The 22,058-nt window shown below is 41.9% G+C and overlaps 1 protein-coding gene across 8 annotated transcripts; it reads right to left on the bottom strand.

Annotated features, from left to right (window-relative positions):
• Positions 1-104: 104 nt before the first annotated feature.
• LOC110492361 (poly(rC)-binding protein 2) lies at positions 105-22,043 on the bottom strand. 8 transcript variants are annotated; one of them, XM_021566610.3, is made up of 13 exons: positions 21,835-22,043; positions 20,770-20,903; positions 20,464-20,487; positions 18,703-18,735; positions 18,334-18,450; positions 17,744-17,875; positions 17,246-17,374; positions 16,995-17,069; positions 13,705-13,764; positions 3,350-3,422; positions 3,178-3,233; positions 1,388-1,557; positions 105-1,245 (listed from the first exon to the last, which is right to left on the bottom strand). In XM_021566610.3, the coding sequence occupies exons 2-13, from the start codon at positions 20,836-20,838 to the stop codon at positions 1,209-1,211; spliced, it is 975 nt and encodes a 324-aa protein (XP_021422285.1). In that variant the 5' UTR covers positions 20,839-20,903; positions 21,835-22,043; the 3' UTR covers positions 105-1,208. The 8 variants fall into 8 exon arrangements, with proteins under 8 accessions (XP_021422285.1, XP_021422287.1, XP_021422283.1 ...); XM_021566612.3 differs by having other exon boundaries at positions 13,723-13,764; positions 21,835-22,040; XM_021566608.3 differs by having other exon boundaries at positions 17,243-17,374; positions 21,835-22,028.
• Between the last annotated feature and the right edge of the window lie 15 nt (positions 22,044-22,058).

Here is a 22,058-nt window from a genome sequence, read left to right as displayed (position 1 = left end):
CTATTCATTGAGTTCAGGCAGTTTATTTTTACATTAGTAGTAGGAAAGTTACTCATGTTTACCCCAGGAAATGTTCAAATAAAAAGACTGCTTACAGCCAGAGGTAGTTTAAGCGTTTCACATATTTTTATTTCTGTCTTTAAGTTCAACAATTCAGTTGCACCCAAATCTACAATAGTTTGAAAACGTGCACAAAAACATGTTTCTTCATCCTGCAAAGAATAATACAAAATAAAATCTGACCCAGGCAAAGGAGGAAACTAGTGTTAGTTATATAATCTCCCTTCTAGTTATTTTAAATTAATACCTCAAGTCTGATCATATAAAGACCCACAAGTCTTTGGGGAGTTTTGCCCCTAGCCCCCAGCAGTTAAAAAAAATATTTTCTCTATTTAAAACAAATATTCCAATGTTATTATCATTATTATTTTAGTAATTTCTGAGAAAATAAATCCATCCCTACAGCCCGTTGTCTCTGGGTACCATGCCCCACCCACCCAACCCTATCAGAATCCAGTACACAACACTCAAATGTCCAGATAAAAAAAAGAAAGAGGATGGAAACAGGAATGACAAAATAATTATACAGTAAATAAGAGGTGACACAGAATTCAGTTAAATTCTCCTCATAGTCCCACTTTAGAGACGTTTCAATTATTTTCTGACATTGTCTTTCATTACATTTTTTTTTTTAAAAGAGTACATCATTTACACCCCACGTATACCCATTGCCCACAATGCCTCGTTCTGGAAGTTCAGCTTTAAAGAATGTCAAATATCAGTGAATTCTAACACGAGGACTGGTGTGTATTAAATAAAAAATAAATACAGATAAAAATTAATCAAATGCAGGGGGAAAAAAACAGTCCATCTAGTATGTTATTATTGGGTATTCTTTTTAAAAACATTTTGTAAGAAAAATCTGACAAAATATTATGCTTTTTCAGATTCCTCCCATTTCAAAACAGAACATCAAAAAATTACCAAAGACAAAATATCTTTCAAAATAACTATTTGCAAAGGGAATTTAAAAACATAAATAAATAAAATACATTGATGTAATTACAACTGAGTATGTAGGTGTTTAACCAAAGGAAAAGAGAAAACAGTAAGTTGAAAATACTTGGTTTTTGCATTAACTTCAGTGAGGGACTCTGTAAAAAAGCAGGGGGGGGGGTTACGTCAGGTGCTGATGAAGATCCTCCGTGTCAGTTGGCTGCCAGTCCAGTAGCTTCAGAGGACAGCCTACAGCAACACAACAAATGAGGTGAATCAAAACAAAAAACTAACAATTGTATACAAGCTGCTTTGATTTCCCAGTCATACTAGTCTAGTCCTCTTATTTTGAACCATGACATATCAGTAGTTCCAGTGTGTTGTCCCTTACCTGGCATTGATCAGGTACTCAGCCAGGCTGATGCCGGCAGGGGAGCCGGTGATGGTAACCTGCCTGTCAGAGGAGCCCTCCACTTGGTTGGCGATCTTGATCTGAGCCCCAGACATCTGACGGATCTCATTGATCTTAGCCCCCTGACGGCCAATGATGCAGCCAATCAACTGAGGCAAGGAAGGGAAGAGGGAGCGAGTCAGAGAATACAAGACATTTCAACCACTTCAAGAGATGCAGTGCATTCGGAAAGTATTCAGACCCCTTGACGTTTTCCACATTTTGTTATGTTAAAACCTTAATCTATTTTCTCATTGATCCACACACACAAAGTTTAGAAATTCTTGCAAATGTATTTTCTTTTAAATGAAACACGGAAATATCACATGCACATAAGTATTCAGACCCTTTACTCAGTACTTTGTTGAAGCACCTTTGGCAGCAATTACCGCCTCAAGTCTTCTTGGGTATAACGCTTCAAGCTTGGCACACCTGTATTTTGGGAGTTTATCCCATTCTCTGCAGATCCTCTCAAGCTCTGTCAGGCTGGATGGGGAGCGTCACTGCACACCCATTTCTGGACTCTCCAGAGATGTTAGATTGGGTTCAAGTCCGGGCCACTTAACGACATTCAGAGACTTGTCCCAAAGCCACTCCTGTGTTGTCTTGGCTGTGTGCTTAGGGTCATTGTCGTTGTCTGAGGACCTGAGCAGGTTTTCATCAAGGCTCTCTGTACTTTGCGTCATTCATCTTTGCGTCGATCCTGACAAGTCTCCCAGTCCATGCCGGTGAAAAACATCCCCACAGCATGATGCTGCCACCACAGGGATGGTGCCAGGTTTCCTCCAGATGTGACGCTTGGCAGTCAGGCCAAAAGAGTTCAATCTTGGTTTCATCAGACCAGATAATCTTGTTTCTCATGGTCAGTCCTTGGGTGCCTTTTGGCAAACTCCAAGCAGGCTGTGATGTGCCTTCTACTAAAGTGTGGCTTCCGTCTGGCCACTCAAACATAAAAGGCCTGATTGGTGGAGTGCTGCAGAGATTGGGCTCTTCTGGAAGGTTCTCCCATCTCCACAGAGGAACTCTGGAGCTCTGTCAGAGTGACCATCGGGTTCTTGGTGGTTCCAAACTTCTTCCATTTAAGAATGATGGAGGCCATTGTGTTCTTGGGGACATTCAATGCTGCAGACATTTTTTGGTACCTTTTCCCCGGACCTGTGCTTCGACACAATCCTGTCTCGGAGCTCTACGGACAATTCCTTAGACCTCATGGCTTAGTCTTTGCTCTGACATACACTGTCAACTGTAGGACAATATATAGACAGGTGTGTGCCTTTCCAAATCATGTCCAATCAATTTAATTTACCACAGGTGGGCTCCAATCAAGTCGTAGAAACATCAAGGATGATCAATGGAAACAGGATGCACCGGAGCTCAATTTCAAGTCTCATAGCAAAGGGTTCAAATAGTTATGTAAATAAGTAATGTTTTTTCTTTTTTCTCTCCATCATTATGGGGTATTGTGTGGAGATTGAGGGAAAAAATGATTTAATCAATTTTTGAATACGGCTGTAATGTAACAAAATATGGAAAAAGTCAAAGGGGTCTGACTACTTCCCGAACACACTGTAAATGGAAGTTCGATTGAAATATGTTTCTGCTAAGAACACAGATCAGACAAGTTTATTAGACAAATAGACTAACCACATGGCTGAATTATTTACATTAAAAACTTCAGCTGAAGTAACGAGAACAGGTGAGAGAATTCAAGGGTGGATGCGGACACTTACATCATTTGGAATGGTCAGCTCATGGGAACTAGTTTGTGCAGAAGAATCCATCCCAGCTAAAGAGAGAAAAACACTCAGTACCTACAAAGCAAACCTTGCACACAATGCACCGTATAAACAAATAACATGTCAATCAAATGCTTCCTGTCTCCATCCTTCCTCTGTGACCTACCTTGGAAACCCTGGTTGTTGGGAGCGATGGGGAAAGGGCTCTGCTGCATGGCCAGCTGGTGGAGTTTGGTAAGCTTTGGAGAGAGAGATGGAAAGGAAGAGCGAGAGATGGAAAGAGATGAAGAGAGGGGGGGGGGAATGAAAGGAGACAGACATAAGTCAGGAGACAGAGGGCTATGATCAGCACAATTATATATACAGTACCAGTCAAAAGATTGTAGAAAATAGTAAAAATAAAAACGTGTGTGTACCTTCTCAAAATATATTTGAGATTCTTCAAAGTATCCACCCTTTGCATTGATGACAGCTTTTTAAAACATTTTTTTTTTAACCTTTATTTAACTCGGCAAGTCAGCTAAGAACAAATTCTTATTTTCAATGACGGCCTAGGAACAGTGGGTTAACTGCCTGTTCAGGGGCAGAACGACAGATTTGTACCTTGTCAGCTCGGGGATTTGAACTTGAAGTTACGAGTCCAATGCTCTAACCACTAGGCTACCCTGCCGCCCCTTTGCACACTCTTGGCATTTCCTCACCCAGCTTCATAAGGTGGTCACCTGGAATGCATTTCAATTAACAGCTGTGCCTTGTTAAAACCTAATTTGTGGAATTTCATTCCTTCTTAATGAATTTGAGCCAATCAGTTGTTATGATAAGGTAGGGGTGGTATACAGAAGATGGTCTTTTATCAAGTAGGGCTAAATCCATATTATGGCAAGAACAGCTCAAAATAAGCAAAGAGAAACGACAGTCCATCATTACATTAAGACACGAAGGCCAGTCACTGGAACATCTCAGGAACGTTGAAAGTTTCTTCAAGTGCAGTCGCAAAAACCATCAAACACTACGATGAAACTGGCCCTCATGAGGACCGCCAGAGGAAAGGAAGACCTAGTGACCTCTGCTGCAGAGGAAGTTCATTTGAGTCATCTACACCTCAGATTATAGCCCAAATAAATCTCTCAGTTCAATAAACAGACATCTCAAAATGTAACTGCCTTAATTTTGCTGGACCCCAGGAAGAGTAACTGCTGCCTTAGTTAATGGGGATCCATAATAAATACATCAACTGTTCAGAGGAGACTGCGTGAACCAGGACATGGTCGAATTACTGCAAAGAAACCACTACTAAAAGGACACCAATAACAATGAGACTTGCTTGGGCCAAGAAACGCAAGCAATGGACATTAGACCGGTGGAAATCTGTCCTTTGGTCGGAGTCCAGATTTGAGATTATTGGTTCCAACCTCCGTGTCTTTGTGAGACGCAGAGTAGGTGAACGGATGATCTCTGCATGTGTGGTTCCCACCATGAAGCATGGAGGTGGTGTGATGGTACTTTGCTGGTGACACTGTCTGTGATTTATTTAGAATTCAAGGCACACTTAACCAGCATGGCTACCTCAGCATTCTGCAACAATATGCCATCACATCTGGTTTGCGCTTTCATTTGTTTTTCAACAGGACAATGACCCAACACACCTCCAGGCTGTGTGAGGGCTATTTGACCAAGGAGAGTGATGGCGTGCTGCATCCGATGACCTGGCCTCCACAATCACCCGACCTCAACCCAATTGAGATGGTTTGGGATGAGTTGGACCGCAGAAGGGAAGGGAAAGCAGCCAATAAGTGCTCAGCATGGGAACTCCTTCAAGACTGTTGGAAAAGCATTCCAGGTAAAGCTGTTTGAGAGAATGCCAAGCGTGTGCAAAGCTTTCATCAATGCAAAGGGTGGCTACTTCAAAGAATCTAAAATATATTTTGATTTCCTTAACACTGTTTTTGGTTACTACATGGTTCCAGCTGTTATTTAATCATTTTGATGTCTTCACAATTATTCTACATTGTAGAAAATAGTATAAATAAAGAAAACTGTTGAATGAGTAGGCATTTCCAAACTTGACTGGTACTGTACAAACACGTTCATTAGATACACAACCTAGTTCACGAAAAAGTATTGCTCCTACACACAGTGAATGAATCACCAGTCTTTTCACACACGACAGCGTCTAGGGTTTACCGAGAATGATGTGACAAACATCCTGTCCGCGTCAGTCCCCCGAGCGAAAACAGCTTGTTGATGAGACAGGTTGAAGGAGAATGGCAAGAACTCTGCAAGCTAACAGGCGGCTCACAAACGACAAATAACGGCGCAGTACAAGTGGTGTGCAGAACGACATCTTGGAATGGATAACTAGTCTATCCACGTCACGGACGGAATGTTGCAGCAAACGATCACACCAGGTTCCACTCCTATCAGTTAAAAACAAGAAGAAACGGCTCCAGTGGGCACGCAACCACCAACAACGGACACTGAGGAGTGGAAAAACTTTGCCTAGATTATGAAAGCGAGTTCAGTTTACTTAAGTGGCCTGCGCAGTCCCCCAGACCCCAATCCAATGGAGCATCTTGGAATATACAAAATCCCTGTGGAACGTGTCGGACACCTTTTGGAATGCCCCAAAGAATTCAGGCTGTTCTGAGGGCAAAGGGGGGGTCCAACCCGGTACTAGATGTGTGTGCCTAATAGACTGGCCGGTGAGTGAGTACACACGCACAGGGATGCATACAGTGCAGTCGGAAAGTATTCAGACTCCACATTTTCTTACGTTACAGCCTTATTCTTAAAAACCATAATGACAAAGTGAAAACAGGTTTTTAGAAATATTTGCAAAATTACACATTTTAAAACAGAAGTCTTTGCTATGCGACTCAAAATTGTGCTCAGGTGCATCCTGTTTCCATTAATCATTCTTGAGATGTTGTTTCTACAACTTGGAGTCCACCTGTGGTAATTTAAATTGATTTGACATGATTTGAAAATACACACCTGTCTACATAAAGGTCCCACAGTTGACAGTGCATGTCAGAGCAAAAAACAAAGAGCAAAACTGAGAAATCGTTGGTCACTGACAGAGCTCAATAGTTCCTCTGTGGAGATGGGCGAACCATCCAGAAGGACAACCATCCCCGCAGCACTACACCAAAGCAGTCCTTTATGGTAGAGTGGCCAGACGGAAGCCACTCCTCAGTAAAAAGCACATGACAGCACGCTTGTAGTTTGCCAAAAGGAGTCTCTGACCATGAGAAACAAGATTCTCTGATCTGATGAAACCAAGATTGAACTGAATGCAAAGTGTCACATCTGGAGGAAACTTGGCACCATCCCTATGGTGAAGCATGGTGGTGGCAGCATCATGCTGTGGGGATGTTTTTCCAGCAGCAGGGACTGGGAGACCAGTCAAGATCGAGGGAAAGATGAACAGAGCAAAGTACAGAGCGATCCTTGATGAAAATCTGCTCCAGACCGCTCAGGACATCAGACTGGGTAAAAGGTTCCCCTTCCAACAGGACAAACAACCCAACCCTAGCTAAGACAACGCAAGAGTGGCTTCGGGATAAGTCTCAATGTCCTCGAGTGGCCCAGCCAGAGCCCGGACTTGAACGCGACCTAACATCTATGAAGAGACCTGAAAATAGCAGTGCAGTGATGCTCCCCATCCAACCTGAGAGCTTTAGAGGATCTGCAGAGAAGAATGGGAGAAACTCCCCAAATACTGGTGTGCCAAGCTTGTGTAGCGTCATACCCAAGAAGACTCAAGGCAGTATTCACTGCCAAAAGGTGCTTCAACAAAGTACTGAGTAAAGGGTCTGAATACTTATTTCAATGTAATATTTCATTTTTATTTTATTTTATACATGGAGTAGTGTGTAGATTGATGAGGGGAAACAACTATTTAATCCATTTTGGAATAAGGCTGTAACATAAAATGTGGAAAAGGTGAAGGGGTCTGAATACTTTCTGAATGCACTGTATATAGCCCATCACTTCCTGTTGAACGAGGGAGAGCTTGGTTTGTTTTGGAAGGTTTGTTGGTTTTGAAAGTGTATTGAGTTTCTTAGTAGCTAGCTAACTTTTGAATTTGGATCCTGCGAAGCAGTTGGCATCAGTTACTGGGACTGCGCTCTGTCCAATGATCCTGCCGATCAAAGCCGTGTCTGAGGAGCTATTTGGCGTAGCAGCTAGCCCAGCTGCCTATCAAGCTAGCGGGGGTTTTCTGAGCGCTTGAACATAGCCTGCGACATGGTTGACCATTGTAGCTGGGACTGCAGATTTTCCCAGGTTTGTGGCCGTCTAGATCCCTGCTGTTTGTTGTCGTTTTCAATCTTCCCTGCGACCTGCCCCGTCTAGCACTACTAGAAGTAACAGCATAACCTACATTGCTAGCTAGTATGACAAAGACCAAAGCCGGCGGGAGTACTGTTGAAGACAGTGGTGTCTATCACAGGTGAAGGATCTTAAAAAAATATATAAAAAACACAAAATAAATTAAATAGGAGTTCTACAAGCATTTGTTACAACAAGAAATAGCTTCAAATGTTTTGTCCAAATACTGGTGGAGTCAACTAATACAAAATAATAGATGACCTGACCAGAGAGGTCCAGGACCCGAAGAACAGTTTGCAGTTCTTCCGGGGTCAGCTCGATGAGTTGAAACAGGAGAACGGCAAGATGACAGCAATCTGTAGGTCACTGAGAGACAGGACATGAGTTGTGTGTGTGAAACCATGATAACAATAATGGAGAAATCAGATTGAGGGACAACCAAGGCAGAACATAGTTGTGGACAGAATTGCAGAACCTCTACATGAGACCTGGACGGAATCTGAGGACAAAGTGAGGGAAATTATCTTGGAGAAATTGAAGATGGACCACAGGAAGATTGAGGTGAAGCTGGAAAACCCACCACCTACCCAGGTGACAGGACCAGGATAGTGGTCAAGTTCCTAAGGTTCAAGGACAAGGTAGCGGTTCTGGAAAGATCCAAGAACTTGAGGAATGTATATCTTCCTCAACAAGGACTATCCTGAAGCTGTATGCCAGAAGAGGAAAGAACTGATCCCAACCATGAAAGCTGCCAGAGCACGTGGGGACACTGGTTACATCCACTAAGACAGGCTCATTATCTACCCTGGAAGGCATGAGAGCCAAGCCTATGGGTTTGTAGCATCAACCCCACAGCACACACACCAACTGATTAATGGACTGCTGAATGTATATTGTTTATCGTTGTTTGCTATTTTCCATATTATGTCTCTCTGATAAGCTACCCAGGGAAGGGCTGAAAATAGCACATATTGATATACAGTGCCTTGCGAAAGTATTCGGCCCCCTTGAACTTTGCGACATTTCAGGCTTCAAACATAAAGATATAAAACTGTATTTTTTTTGTGAAGAATCAACAAAGTGGGACACAATCATGAAGTGGAACGACATTTATTGGATATTTCAAAAAATTTTAACAAATCAAAAACTGAAAAATTGGGCGTGCAAAATTATTCAGCCCCCTTAAATTAATACTTTGTAGCGCCACCTTTTGCTGCGATTACAGCTGTAAGTCGCTTGGGGTATGTCTCTATCAGTTTTGCACATCGAGAGACTGACATTTTTTCCCATTCCTCCTTGCAAAACAGCTTGAGCTCAGTGAGGTTGGATGGAGAGCATTTGTGAACAGCAGTTTTCAGTTCTTTCCACAGATTCTCGATTGGATTCAGGTCTGGACTTTGACTTGGCCATTCTAACACCTGGATATGTTTATTTTTGAACCATTCCATTGTAGATTTTGCTTTATGTTTTGGATCATTGTCTTGTTGGAAGACAAATCTCCGTCCCAGTCTCAGGTCTTTTGCAGACTCCATCAGGTTTTCTTCCAGAATGGTCCTGTATTTGGCTCCATCCATCTTCCCATCAATTTTAACCATCTTCCCTGTCCCTGCTGAAGAAAAGCAGGCCCAAACCATGATGCTGCCACCACCATGTTTGACAGTGGGGATGGTGTGTTCAGCTGTGTTGCTTTTATGCCAAACATAACGTTTTGCATTGTTGCCAAAAAGTTCAATTTTGGTTTTATCTGACCAGAGCACCTTCTTCCACATGTTTGGTGTGTCTCCCAGGTGGCTTGTGGCAAACTTTAAACGACACTTTTTATGGATATCTTTAAGAAATGGCTTTCTTCTTGCCACTCTTCCATAAAGGCCAGATTTGTGCAATATACGACTGATTGTTGTCCTATGGACAGAGTCTCCCACCTCAGCTGTAGATCTCTGCAGTTCATCCAGAGTGATCATGGGCCTCTTGGCTGCATCTCTGATCAGTCTTCTCCTTGTATGAGCTGAATGTTTAGAGGGACGGCCAGGTCTTGGTAGATTTGCAGTGGTCTGATACTCCTTCCATTTCAATATTATCGCTTGCACAGTGCTCCTTGGGATGTTTAAAGCTTGGGAAATCTTTTTGTATCCAAATCCGGCTTTAAACTTCTTCACAACAGTATCTCGGACCTGCCTGGTGTGTTCCTTGTTCTTCATGATGTTCTCTGCGCTTTTGACGGACCTCTGAGACTATCACAGTGCAGGTGCATTTATTCGGAGACTTGATTACACACAGGTGGATTGTATTTATTATCATTAGTCATTTAGGTCAACATTGGATCATTCAGAGATCCTCACTGAACTTCTGGAGAGAGTTTGCTGCACTGAAAGTAAAGGGGCTGAATAATTTTGCACGCCCAATTTTTCAGTTTTTGATTTGTTAAAAAAGTTTGAAATATCCAATAAATGTTGTTCCACTTCATGATTGTGTCCCACTTGTTGTTGATTCTTCACAAAAAAATACAGTTTTATATCTTTATGTTTGAAGCCTGAGTCTCTGACGTGATCTTCCCGTCAGGGTTGGCGCCCCCTCAGATTCGTGCCGTGGGGAGATCTTTGTGGTCTATACTCTGCCTTGTCTCAGGGTAGTAAGTTGGTGGTTAAAGATATCCCTGTAGTGGTGTGGGGGCTGTGTTTCGGCAAAGCAGGCGGGGTTATATCCTGCCTGGTTGGCCCTGTCTGGGGGGTATAGTCGGACGGGGCCACAGTGTCGCCCGACCCCTCCGGTCTCAGCCTCCAGTAATTATGCTGCAACAGTTTGTGTCGGGAGGCTAGGGTCAGTCTGTTATATCTGGAGTATTTCTCCTGTCTTATCTGATGTCATGTGTAAATTTAAGTATGTTTCCTCTAATTCTCGCTCTTCTCTCAGAGGACCTGAGCCCTAGGACCATGCCTCAGGACCACCTTGCCTGATGACTCCTTGCTGTCCCCAGTCCACTTGGTCGTACTGCTGCTCCAGTGTCAACTGTTCTGCCTGCGGCTATGGAACCCTGACCTGTTCACCGGACGTGCTACCTTATCCCGGACCTGCTGTTTTCGACCCTCTCTTTACTGCACCTGCTGTCTCTAACTCAATGATCGGCTATGAAAATCCAACAACATTTACTCCGGAGTTGCTGATCTGTTGCACCCTCTACAACCACTGATTATTTTTATTTGACCCTGCTGGTCATCTATGAATGTTTGAACACCGTGGCCATGTACTGTTCTAATCTCCACCCGGCACAGCCAGAAGAGGACTGCCCACCCCTCAGAGTCTGGTTCCTCTAGGTTTCTTCCTAGGTTCCTGCCTTTCTAGGGAGTTTTTCCTAGCCACCATGCTTCTACATCTGCTTTGCTTGCTGTTTGGGGTTTTAGGTTGGATTTCAGTTAGTGATGCACTGATATGACATTTTTTGGCCAATATGCGATATTTTCCTTGACAAAAAAACCCTGATACCGATAACTGATATTTCAAATTTTAGCAGCCTTTTAAGCATTCTAGTACAGGTAAATAGTTACACACAGACACAGCGGTCTAAGACACTGTATCTCAGGGTAAGAGCCATCATTAGTCTAGACTGTAATAATAACATCCGGCCGTGATTGGGAGTCCCATAGGGCGGCGCACAATTGGCCCAGCATTGTCCGGGCCGTCATTGTAAATAAGAATTTGTTCTTAACTGACTTACCTAGTTAAAAAAAGGTTACACACAAAAAAAGTTATTTTGTTGGCATTTACCTATGTCCCTGTTACCAATAAAACTTAATCAAAACTTATTTATTTAACTTACTTGCTGTGCTGTTTTGTTCATTTGTTCAGTCGTTTCATTCTCAACCAGGATTTCTATGGAACGCCGTTTGGGTCTTTGCGTGTCAAAAATTATACACGTCAAATAACCTGTTTCAGTAGCTATAGTTAGCTAGCTTACTATAGCTAGGTGTCATCTAAAATAACCCTCATTTATAAGAGAGTTCTTATTTGATTAATGGTGGTGAGACCCATCAATGTGAAGCTAGCCACAATAGTGGACTTTGCGGTTAGCCTTCAAAATAAAAGTATAGCATAATTATACTATTTGTATTAATTTGAATCACTCAATGACATACTTTAAATTTGAAGGCAAACCGTAAATTCCACGATTGTGCCTAATCCTTATTGTGGCTAGCTTCACAACACATAACCCGCTCCGGTTGAGCCTCACTAGCCAGATGAAGCTAGCTGGCTGCTTATAAAGTTAGCTTTGGGCGACAGGGTTAAGTAGCTGGCTAGCGTTCCATAGTATGCATGTCGTGAATCTAATAGCAGTGACACTATTACTGTGTAACATCGGAAAAATAGCACACTTGGTAGTGTTAACCGGTGCTCGACCAGTCGGCGAAAGCCAACAATCAGCCACAAGAGAGAACGGTTGATTGTCAAGGGCAATGAATTCCATTATCTTGGCTTTAATGGATTGCCTTTGAGTTGTCTCGCTAAAATTTTGACTTGTTGACTGCTTGATCCACACAGCAGACATTGTGGGCTAGTTTAGGAATGCTATGTTGCACGTATAGTGCAACATTTTACGTGGTGTCATTACATCATGTACCTTCATTATATAGGTATGCACGTCAGCTTTGACATCGTTTTGCACATCGGTCGTTAAACTACAGCTATGTCGGCTGATTACGATATGTTCACCGATATATCGTGCATCCCTAGTTTCTGTATAGCACTTTGAGTCATCTGCTGATGTAAAAAAGGGCTTTAAATAAGATTAATTGATTGATTAAATCCCAAATTGATTGCATAGTCAACATACACAAAGCTCTGACATACGGTACACACTTATCCCTGGTGCCATGTCTGGTGGGGTATTTTCACAGTCCCCAAATCCATAACAAATTCAAGAAAGTGTACAGTATTATATAGATCCATTATTGCACGGAACTCTGTTCTATTTCATAATGCTAAAATGAACAGCAAACCTGGATTTTAAAAAACAAACATAACACAACGCCTCTCCCCTATTTGACCTAGATCGTTTGTGTGTATGTATTGATATGTAGGCTACGTGTGCCTTTTTTAAAATTGATGCTGTTCTGTCCTTGAGCTGTTCTTGTCCATTAGTTCTGTATTATGACATGTTTTGTGTGGACCCCAGGAAGAGTAGCTGATGCTTTTGCAACAGCTAATGAGGATCCTAATAAAATACCTACAAAATAAAAATAAAATTCTGTCGACACCGATAAATTATTGGCAAAGATTTAACACTACGAAATACCTGCAGAAAACATTGGCTATGAAATTATCGTCTGATACTGGAACGATTTTAGGCCAGTCAGCCGATACCATAGGCTGAAATATCATGCATCCTACATATCAGAGAATGTGGGCCTCTAATTTAATTCTCTCTCCAATTGTGATCCAATTATCGAAGGTAGAGTCATGCATCCTCTGAAACATGACCCGCCAAACCACGCTCCTTAACACCCACCCGCTTAACCTGGAAACCAGCTGTACCAATGTGTCGGAGAAAACATCGTTCAACTACGACTGGAAGTCAGCTTGCAGGCGCCCGGCCGCCTCAGGGAGTCGCTAGAACGCGACGAACCAAGTCCCCCTGGTCAAACCCTCCCCTAACCCCGACGACGCTGGGCCAATTGTGCACCGCCCTATTGGACTCCTGGTCACGGCCAGTGAACGAACCCGGTTCTGTAGTGACACCTCAAGCACTGCGAAGCAGTGCCTTAAACCACTGCGCCACTCAGGAGGCCGGAATCCGGGGCTTCTGAGCAATTACTTTACAGTACTATGTGCTGTCAATTTTTTATAATTACCATACATGCAGCAACTCAACACAATGGATTGATTGACAGTAGAAGACTAGCATAGGATCACAATCAAGCCAATGAGTCAAAGCCTAAATTCAGAATTCCTACCAAACATAATTGGTGTGCAAAGAAACTAAACAATACACACGGCAACAAAGTCATTGAAACAACCAACTGTGTTTAGAACTAAAATTAGGCCTTAGCATTGCATCATTGCAGTGCATGAATTGAAACACAAAATGGAACTTGGGTGCTTAGGGGGAGGGACAAAAAGTACAGCATGTAATAGAGGGTGGATGCCATTGATACCCAGGAGGGTTGACTGTATATGTAGATATATGGGCTCACTTACAGAATGACCTTCACTTACGTCAGGCTGTGGAATGGCGTGCTGTCCTTGAACAGCGTATGCCTGCAATGACAGAATAGCACTTAGGAGGGCGCAAGGGAAACAGAAACAAAGTGCATGCACATGCATACACACCAAGTGAATGTACAGACAAACACGCACATATATAGGCTGTAGTACACTGGGAACCTATGACCTTGGATGTCTGGAATGAGAAAAATGTTATGGGGTAATTCATACATCAACACACATCATAAGTAGTCACCCCCCATGGATTTATTTTCTTAAATGCTTTATTGTAATTGGTCATTTATCTGCATAAAGTATTCCATAATGTTAAAGTGAAGAGAAATCTTTTTTAACAATAAAAATGTAATAACTAAAATAGTAATTTAGGCATTTCTAAATGATAGTGAACTAAAATATCAGCGAAACATGAAGTGTTGGTCCCATGTTTCATAAGAATGAAAGATCCCAGAAACTTTCCATTCACACAAAAATATTTCTTGCAAATGGTGCTCACAAATTTCTTTACACCCTTGTTGGTGAGCATTTCTCCATTGCCAAGACTATCCATCAACCTGACAGGTGTGGCAAATCAATAAGCTAATTAAACAGCATAATTACACAGGTGCACCTTGTGCTGGGTTCAATAAAAGGCCACTAAAATGTATAGTTGTCACACAACACAACGCCACAGATGTCTCAAGTTCTGAGGGACCGTGCAATTGGCATGCTAACTGCATGAATGTCCACCAGAGCTGCTGCCAATGGAACTTGGCAACTACCGCCTCCGTCGATTTAGAGAATTTGGCAGCACGTCCAACCAGCCTCATAACCGCAGACCAAGTGTATGTCGTCTTGTGGGTGAGCGGTTTGCTGATGTCAACGCTGTGAACAGAGTGCCCCATGGTGGCAGTGGGGTTATGGTATGGGCAGGCATAAGCTACGGACAATCAACAATTGCATTCTATTGATGGCACACAGATACCGTGCCAAGATCCTGAGGCGCATTGTTAATCCATTCATCCGCAACCATCACCTCATGTTTCAGCATTATAATGCCCCATGTCGTAAGTATCAACTTTATGCGAAGGAGATGTGTTGAGCCGCATAAGGCAAATGGTCACAAGATACCGACTGGTTTCTGATCCACACCCTACCTTTTTATTAAGACATATGTGACTAACAGATGCATATCTGTATTCCCAGTCATGAGAAATCCATAGATTAGGGCCTAATTCATTCATTTCAATTGACTGATTTCCTTAAATGAACTGTAACACTGTAAAAAAAAAAAAAATATGGTTGCATTTATATTTTTGTTCAGTATAGTTTAAGAGTAAAAATTTGACTTAACAAATCACGTAAGTTACATGGACTCACCCTGTGTGAAATAGGGGTTGAATAACTAACTACCCCTTCCATATGGAAAGTATTCAGACCCCTTGACCTTTTCCACATTGTTACGTTACAGCTTTATTTTAAAATGGATTAAATAATATTTTTCCCCCTCAGCAATCTACATACAATAGCCCATAATGAAAAAGCAAAAACAGGGTTTTAGAATTTACGTATATATATTTTTTTATACCTTACATACATTAGTATACAGACCCTTTGCTATAAGACTCGAAATTGAGCTCAGGTGCATCCGGTTTCCATTAATCATTCTTGAGATGTTTCTTCAACTATTGGTGTCCACCTGTGGTAAATTAAATTTCTTGGACATGTCTATATAAGGTTCCACAGTTGACAGTGCATGTCAGAGCAAAAACCAAGTCGAATGAACTGTCCATGGAGCTCCGAGACAGGATTGTGTCAAGGCACAGATCTGGTGAAGGACACCAAAACATTTCTGCAGTATTGATGGTCCTCAAGAACACAGTGGCCTCCATCATTCTTAAATGGAAGAAGTTTGGAACCACCAATACTCTTCCTAAAGCTGGCCACCTGGCAAAAATTTGAAATCAGGGGAGAAGGGCATTGGGTCAGGGAGGTGACCAAGAACCCGATGGTTACTCTGACAGAGCTCCACTGTGGAGACGGGGAACCTTCCAGAAAGAGAACCATCTCTGCAGCACTCCACCAATCAGGCCTTTATGGTAGAGTGGCCAGACGGAAGCCACTCCTCAGTAAAAGGCACGACAGCCCGCTTGGAGTGTGGCATATCAAGAAGCTGATTAAACAGCATGATCATTACACATCAATTAGGCTTAAGTGCCTTGCTCAATAGCACACATTTTTATCGGCGACCTTTCAGTTACTGGCCCAACACTAACCACTAGCCTAACTTCCACCCAAATCCAACACGTCACTGCAGTGTTGTGGGTATGCTTGACATCAACAAAGACTGGAGAGTTTCAGGATAAAAAGAACCGGGAAGGAGCTAAGCACAGCCAAAATCCTAGAGGAAAACATGCTTCAGTCTGCTTTACACCAGACACTGGGAAAATAACTCCCCTTTCAGCAGGACAATAACCTACAACACAAGGTCAAATCTACACTAGAGTTGCTTAGCAAGTCAGCAAATGTTCTTGAGGGGCCAAGTTACAGTTCTGACTTAAATCTACTTGAAAATATATGATTAGACTTGAAAATTGCTGTCCAGCCATGACCCCCAACAATGACAGCTTTTGAAAAGAATAACAGGCAAATATTGCAAAATCCAGGTGTGCAAAGTATTTACTCAAGAAGAGTCAGCTGTAATCACTGCCAAAGGTGTTTCTAACATGCATTGTTGACTCAGGGGGGTGAATACTTATCTAAATCATGGTTTATTAGGGTCTTATTTTTCATTCATCCAAAAAATATATACATTTTTCTTCAATTTGACAGAGTATTTTGTGTAGATCGTTGACAAAACATGACAATGAAATCAATTTTAATCCCACTTTGTAACAAAATGTGAATGAATCCAAAAGGGGGTGAATACTTGTGACAGGCACTGTATACACACACACAAAGAACACATTACACACAAAACAATGATATGGTCATGCGGGTAACACATATGCACCCTCCAGCTGGCATTCAACCCATCTGTCAGCTCAGCTACTCTACAATTACTGGAGGGGATTTCTAACATAGAAACGCTGGCCAATCGGCAATGGTGCTGACATCTGCACAGTGCAGAATTATACTACTTAAATGTAGTAACACAGACCTAAAGATGCAGTGGTATTCAACTTCCCTAAAACAAATTACAAAGCTATCATTTTAGAAGGGAAACTTAATTAACAAACTGACAAATTACAGACTAATTAGTTGATTAATTAGGTTGGTTTATTTACCTGACCACCTGCAAAGATAACGGGAGAGCCTGAGGGTTTGGGCCTGTAAGGGATGGTTACACCCTTAGGCGGAGACTGAGGAGAGAGAGAAACAAATACTATTAGGAACTGGAAACTATACATACACAGTAGTTATTTTGCAGGACCTTCAAATGTAGAAAAGCAATGGTTATCAAATCAGGAAGCTAAGTAACATTCCTGACAATCCAAGACAAATAAGGGGTAGTGCGCCATTGTTCCCATACTACTACCTCAAGCATGACGACACAGATCTGCTTGACACACTCGATGATGGGCTGGGGGGTCCCTGCAATGGTGATGGCCCGCTCCGTGGAGTTAGGTAGCATGTCTCCTGCCACCTGCACCTGAGCTCCTGTCGACTACAGAGATACAGTTCTCTTTAAAATATCTTCAGACAATTATACTACTACTACTAATAATAATAATAAAGCTAGTTCTTTGAATAAACATATTAACATTTTATGTGGTGACCCAGTGCCAAAGATGTATTATTCTTAGGCGAAAATATCCCTGGTGTCAGTAAAGGTTGGATCATAACATTCAACGACAGGTGTTTGGCAAGAATCTTCCATTCATAACTTGACTGGCCAAATGGTCAAAAAAGGTTTTTGGATGAATTTCTTAAGGGTTCATTCAAATTCCATTGTCAATACTTCTCTTTAGAATATATCTCATGAAACCCCCAGCTGTAATGATGACTGCCTCATGTGTGGCTGTACTGTACTTACCTCTCTGATTTCCTTGATCTTGCAGCCGCCCTTGCCGATGAGCGAGCCACACTGGCTGGCAGGCACAACGATGCGCAGGGTAACTGGCGGTTTACTGGTGGCCGTGCTGTTAGTCATTGAGCTGCTGATGTCCTGTGGGGAATACAACAGGAGACACTGGTCAGGATGACGTCAGTCCAAAGACCTAGAATCTAGGTCGTATAGATGTTTTAGGAACTTCACTATGAAAAATCAGAAATTGCTACTAGTATTTTTACTCCAAAATTGTGTGGTTATGGGTGCATAAAAACTATTTTCTTTACAATTTCATTTTAATACAGTTCCAGTCAGATTTAAACATTTTTTATTTAACTAGGCAAGCCAGTTAAGAACAAATTCTTATTTACAATGACGTCCTACCCCGGGCCAACGCTGGGCCAATTGTGCGCAGCCCTATGGGACTCCCAAACACTACCGGATATGATACAGCCTGGATTCAAACCAGGGACTGTAGTGACACCTCTTGCACTGAGATGCAGTGCCTTAGACTGCTGCGCCACTCTGGTTATACATGGCCTGTTTGAAATCTGTAGTTAGGATTCCTTTCGAACCTCCTCCAGCTTCTCGATGATCATGGAGAAGGCTTTAAAGATGGCGGTGGTGGGGCCTGCCAGGGTGATGATCCTCTCTGGGCAGTTCCCTTCTGAGATGTTGATACGAGCACCACTCTACACAAGACAAACAGTCACTTGTTTCTTTATTACAATGCTAAAATATTAAGACTCCATATATTTCATTTAGGAATTCAGTCATTAATTAAAGCTCTGTCAGTGCCAGCCTGATTTTGGTTCTAAAATTGCAATCTATCAACCCTGATGCATGAGTCAGAATCAGACATGGAAAATGTATAGAATTGTCTACTTCTCTCAAACTCCTTTCAACACTTCTATACAGCCTCAATGCAATGACAGACAACTCACCTCCTCTCTCATCTTCTTCACAGACTCTCCTTTCTGCAGAAAAATTACAGGAACCATAATATTTACATACACTACTGTTGCTCCAGATTGAATCGGGTTGCACAAAAACAGTCAAATTTACTGGGCCGGTGGGCAGGACGGTTGGTGATCATGACGGGGTGAATGAGAAAATATCTAAAATAATGCATTACTAAACTGACTTTCCAAACTTGGGTCGGTTGTAGACTCAATTCCTCTCTGCTTACCTCGTCAAAATAAAAGTCCCCCGCAAGTTATTACTTTTTTGTCCACATATGGCGCGTGTGAAGTGAATATACAGTGCCTTGCGAAAGTATTCGGCCCCCTTGAACTTTGCGACCTTTTGCCACATTTCAGGCTTCAAACATAAAGATATAAAACTGTATTTTTTTGTGAAGAATCAACAACAAGTGGGACACAATCATGAAGTGGAACGACATTTATTGGATATTTCAAACTTTTTTAACAAATCAAAAACTGAAAAATTGGGCGTGCAAAATTATTCAGCCCCTTTACTTTCAGTGCAGCAAACTCTCTCCAGAAGTTCAGTGAGGATCTCTGAATGATCCAATGTTGACCTAAATGACTAATGATGATAAATACAATCCACCTGTGTGTAATCAAATCTCCGTATAAAATTAAACTTTTTGACAACAATGCAAAACGTTATGTTTGGCGTAAAAGCAACACAGCTCATCAACCTGAACACACCATCCCCACTGTCAAACATGGTGGTGGCAGCATCATGGTTTGGGCCTGCTTTTCTTCAGCAGGGACAGGGAAGATGGTTAAAATTGATGGGAAGATGGATGGAGCCAAATACAGGACCATTCTGGAAGAAAACCTGATGGAGTCTGCAAAAGACCTGAGACTGGGACGGAGATTTGTCTTCCAACAAGACAATGATCCAAAACATAAAGCAAAATCTACAATGGAATGGTTCAAAAATAAACATATCCAGGTGTTAGAATGGCCAAGTCAAAGTCCAGACCTGAATCCAATCGAGAATCTGTGGAAAGAACTGAAAACTGCTGTTCACAAATGCTCTCCATCCAACCTCACTGAGCTCGAGCTGTTTTGCAAGGAGGAATGGGAAAAAATTTCAGTCTCTCGATGTGCAAAACTGATAGAGACATACCCCAAGCGATTTACAGCTGTAATCGCAGCAAAAGGTGGCGCTACAAAGTATTAACTTAAGGGGGCTGAATAATTTTGCACGCCCAATTTTTCAGTTTTTGATTTGTTAAAAAAGTTTGAAATATCCAATAAATGTCGTTCCACTTCATGATTGTGTCCCACTTGTTGTTGATTCTTCACAAAAAAATACAGTTTTATATCTTTATGTTTGAAGCCTGAAATGTGGCAAAAGGTCGCAAAGTTCAAGGGGGCCGAATACTTTCGCAAGGCACTGTATATGGCGCATAGGAAGTGAGTCTACAACAGACCCACGTTTGGAAAGTGTTTTTAATAATACATCACTTTCAATATTTTGTCTGAAATCCCCCCTCTCATAATGACCAACTGTCATGCCCACCGGCACAGTAAGTTGAAATGGATTTTGTTTAACATCTAGCTTCACCATGGAGTGTTTTTGTGCAACCCATACAATGGGGAGCAACACTAGTGTATGTAAATATACCTACGCTGCTAAACGCAGCTAGATGTTTACACAACAGTCACAGCCATGATTGAACAGCGCAAAGCCGAACACAGTGAGAAACATCAGGAAAAAGACACACTCACCTTGCCAATAATGCTTCCAACCTCCTGCAGACAAGAAAAGCAATATCACTAATCCATCCGTTTTTCATATTCACTTAATAGCTTTACTCAAGATTGAAAGAAACCTGTCTGTATTAGTTTCCCCCATTATATCCAAGTTATCCAATGTAGTGTGCAAGATTTATGCTAGTCTCTGGTGCCTCACTAAAGACAGTGGCAAGAGATTATGTTTATGCTGACTATTCACAGTAATGAATGAGTTTTGTGAATGGAACAACCATGGTGTAATGATCATAACTCTATCACCCATCTCCTGTTCATACTCACCTTTCCGTGCATAAGTAGCCTAATAGTAAGGGTGACATTGAGCCCTCCTTCAACCACACTGGTGTCCATAGCTGTTGTAGTGTATTTAGTCTAGACTGGCCAAGAAGTCGAGTCTCTGGTCAAAAGTATCAGGTCTGCAAGACAAGAGGGACCAGAGAGATAAACGGCCGAGTTTTAAGTTAGAGGGCAACCAACAACCGTAACTAGTTACTGTTCTATATAGAGTGTTAAGATGAAAAGAGTATAACTAGCTGCTGAATGTGTTGACCAGATGAGATGGATATAGTACCAGTCTGATGATGCCATCTCGTAAGTGAATCACGTCGATTAACTTGATACCTTAACTACACCAAAGATTCACTGACTCCGTTCACATTGCAGTGTACCGGTTCAGATAATAGTAGCTAGCTAGTTAACGGCCTATTAATTAGCTAACGTAAAACAACTCTGGAAGAAACAGCCCTGTGTAGCGACGCTAACTAGACTTAGTTGCTAACAGATACCTAGCTAACTACCTTTATTTACACCTTGGAAAATACAATATACTTTAAAACAAAGTTACTGTAGTAGCTAGCTAGTAGTAACGTTTGCTAGCTAGCATTTTTTATGGATATAAACCAGAACGCTTGCTAGTGGAAATAAAATGTCAAAGCTTCAAGTGCCTACTTGAAATGACAACGAGTTAGCTAGCTAGCAGTATGGCTAGCAGTGACATTGGCTAGCTAGCTAAACTAGTTAAGAGTTGAAAAACCTAAATTAATCAATTAATAAGAAACTATCCATACCTTGGGTACAGTAGTGTGGATACATCAATATTGTGCCAGCTGCATGTTCTCGTTAGGTTGTTTTTAAAACCATTAACTAACTAGTTAAAAAAGGAAGATATCAAACGTTAACTGGCTAGCTAACGTTAATCAAATCAGAATGAGCACAATGTTAGCAAACTAGCATGTGTAACGATAATCCGCAATTTTGAATGTTGCGGCCTAGGTCCTGAGACTCGTTCAGGCGCCGTTAACCCTGTCTTTCATTCCAAAGAAAATGCAGCAGTTAGGGCAGCCTTACCTGAACCGTACTGTGAGATGTGTTCAGGGGGAGGGTAGGGTATTAAGGGAAGAGGTTCGGGAGGGAATTTTAAAAGGATTCGGGGAAAAGGGAAGAGACGCTGCTGCTCGATCGGGTTCCACTCTTCTGCTTAACACAAAAGACAACAAAAGGAAAATTGTTCAACTTTCAACTTTAACCCGATCCTCCCCAACGTGTTAACCCCACCCATTAAAAACACTGAA

This window comes from Oncorhynchus mykiss, chromosome 16, assembly GCF_057628025.1.
Source record: "Oncorhynchus mykiss isolate SJ-2025 chromosome 16, ASM5762802v1, whole genome shotgun sequence".
NCBI lineage: Eukaryota > Metazoa > Chordata > Actinopteri > Salmoniformes > Salmonidae > Oncorhynchus > Oncorhynchus mykiss.
This window is presented reverse-complemented; position numbering and strand designations above follow the sequence as displayed.